Source organism: Austrofundulus limnaeus, unplaced genomic scaffold (assembly GCF_001266775.1).
Source record: "Austrofundulus limnaeus strain Quisiro unplaced genomic scaffold, Austrofundulus_limnaeus-1.0 Scaffold1522, whole genome shotgun sequence".
NCBI lineage: Eukaryota > Metazoa > Chordata > Actinopteri > Cyprinodontiformes > Rivulidae > Austrofundulus > Austrofundulus limnaeus.
This window is the reverse complement of record NW_013953924.1, coordinates 31,343-33,464: the sequence shown is the minus strand read 5'-3', so window position 1 is coordinate 33,464 and position 2,122 is coordinate 31,343. Positions and strand designations below refer to the sequence as shown.

At 37.0% G+C, this 2,122-nt stretch overlaps 1 protein-coding gene across 1 annotated transcript in view; it reads left to right on the top strand.

The window, feature by feature from the left end:
• LOC106535662 (inositol monophosphatase 1) overlaps positions 1-2,122 on the top strand; it is a gene marked incomplete in the record, with an annotated part of 11,241 nt that overhangs the window by 7,206 nt on the left and 1,913 nt on the right. The window contains 2 exon segments of the mRNA XM_014032725.1: positions 1,696-1,804; positions 1,876-1,984. Of these exon segments, the coding sequence (XP_013888179.1) occupies positions 1,696-1,804; positions 1,876-1,984 (218 nt within the window).

Here is a 2,122-nt window from a genome sequence, read left to right as displayed (position 1 = left end):
CTGTGCATCGTTCAACTATTCAGCACACTTTACACAAGGAGATGCAGTATGGGAGAGTGATGCAGACAGACGGACAGAGAGCTGTCCATGCTCAGAAACCATCAAACCTGAATGAACTAGAGATGTTTTGTAAAGAAGAATGGTCTAAAATACCTTCAGACACAATCCAGACTCTCATTAGAAGCTGGAGGAAGTGTTTAGAGGCTGTTATTTCTGTGAAAGGAGGACCTACTAAATATTGATTTAAGGGTTTTTATGGTGCCCAAATTTATGCACCTGTCTAATTTAGTTTAACCAATTATTGCACACTTTCTGTAAATTATATAAACTTTATTTCACTTCTCAAATATCACTGTGTTTGTCCTCTATATGATATATTTAACTGATGTTTTTAATCCAAACAATCAATGATTTATAAAGGAAAATCAGGAAAATTCACAAGGCTGCACAAACTTTCACAGCTCACTTCACACCACATGACATTTTTTAAGACCACAGCAAATTTATACTGAATAAAAACCTCTGAATGGTCTTATTTTAATTATTTTTTATTTATCCTTTATTTATACAGGAAGATCTCTTGAGACTCATTGTCTCATTTAAAGGGAGACCTGTTACATTCACCTCAACAAAGTAACAAAAACAATAATAATACAATTTACTTAACACTTCTAAAAATCAAGACCATACATCATCAAAGAAAGGGTTTTCATTGACAAGTGCAGGTGCTTATGGACAAAATTTCAAATCTGTTTATTAAAATCATAAACTCCCCAAGTGTGACCAAACTGGAGAGCTTGTTCCAGGTGTCGGGGCCAGAAGCTCAGTACGCACTGAAGGAACACTGAACGTAATAAAGTCCTGAGAACGAAGGCTGTGGTGGTGTTTTTACATGAAATATAACACGTTAAGTACGATGGAACCAGTCGAAGGATGGATTTATAAATGAAAGTGTACCAGTGTAAGAGTCTGAGGATGTAGAGGGCCATCTAAAGAATATAAGGTAGAATGGTGAGTGGGGGCTTTGCTACCTGAGGTAAAATGATGATTTCTATGTGCACAACTTTTCAAATGATTTAGCAATTGTAACTGATATACATATTTTTTAATTTTTAATTCTAATGTCTTGGAAAACCTTATACATGAATGATGCAGTACTGGACTGAAGTTATGGTAGGACTGGCCCTCATGAAATTGATTGATTGACTGATTGATTGATTGACTGATTGACTGATTGACTGATTGATTGACTGATTGACTGATTGATTGACTGATTGACTGATTGATGGTGCCTTTATTGTCATTGTACGAAGCACAATGAAATTACGTTTAAGAACAGCCATTCAAGAAGACACACACTACTATATCTACTAATCTACTAGTACTAGATTGGAGCAAGGGTAGGACTGGTTTTGATCTTTCAGTAGTCCAGAAGTGGTCAGCAGAAGTTGGAAATGTGTGTATTTGTTTGATAAGATGATGGTTCTGTTTTTGTGGGACTGAATGAAGTATACATATGTCTTAATCTAAGCTATAATGTGAGGAATGTGTTAGCCCTTAAAACACAGCAGGGTTTTAATCTGAAATCACTGTGGTCAGGAATAATATTTCCACAGGAAATCTACAGGGTACCTTCGGGGACTGGGCGAGTCTGGTACCTGGGACATGTTAAGTCTGCTGTGTTTCCTTGGTCAGGTGGAGGTGGGCGTGGTCTACAGCTGTCTTGAAGATAAGATGTTTACAGCGAGACGTGGAAAGGGAGCGTTCTGTAATGGAGAGCCACTTGCTGTTTCTGATCAGACTGGTTAGTCGTCAATGAATGAGTCATCAATACTTTTCTGAAAACAAACGGTGAGTTGTTGTTGTTGTTTTCAGACATCCAGCAGTCAATCATCTCTACAGAGTTTGGAGCCAACAGAGACCCAGAAGCTGTCGATAAAATCTTTTGCAGCCTCAGAAACATCTTGAGCCTTCCAGTACACGGGTAATACTATAGTACTAGTTCAGTATTTCTTCTGTCATACTGTAGTTATTGCTAATATTGTACAGGTGCTGGTCATAAAATTAGAATATCATGAAAAAGTAGATTTATTTCAGTAATTCCATTTAAAAAGTGAAACTT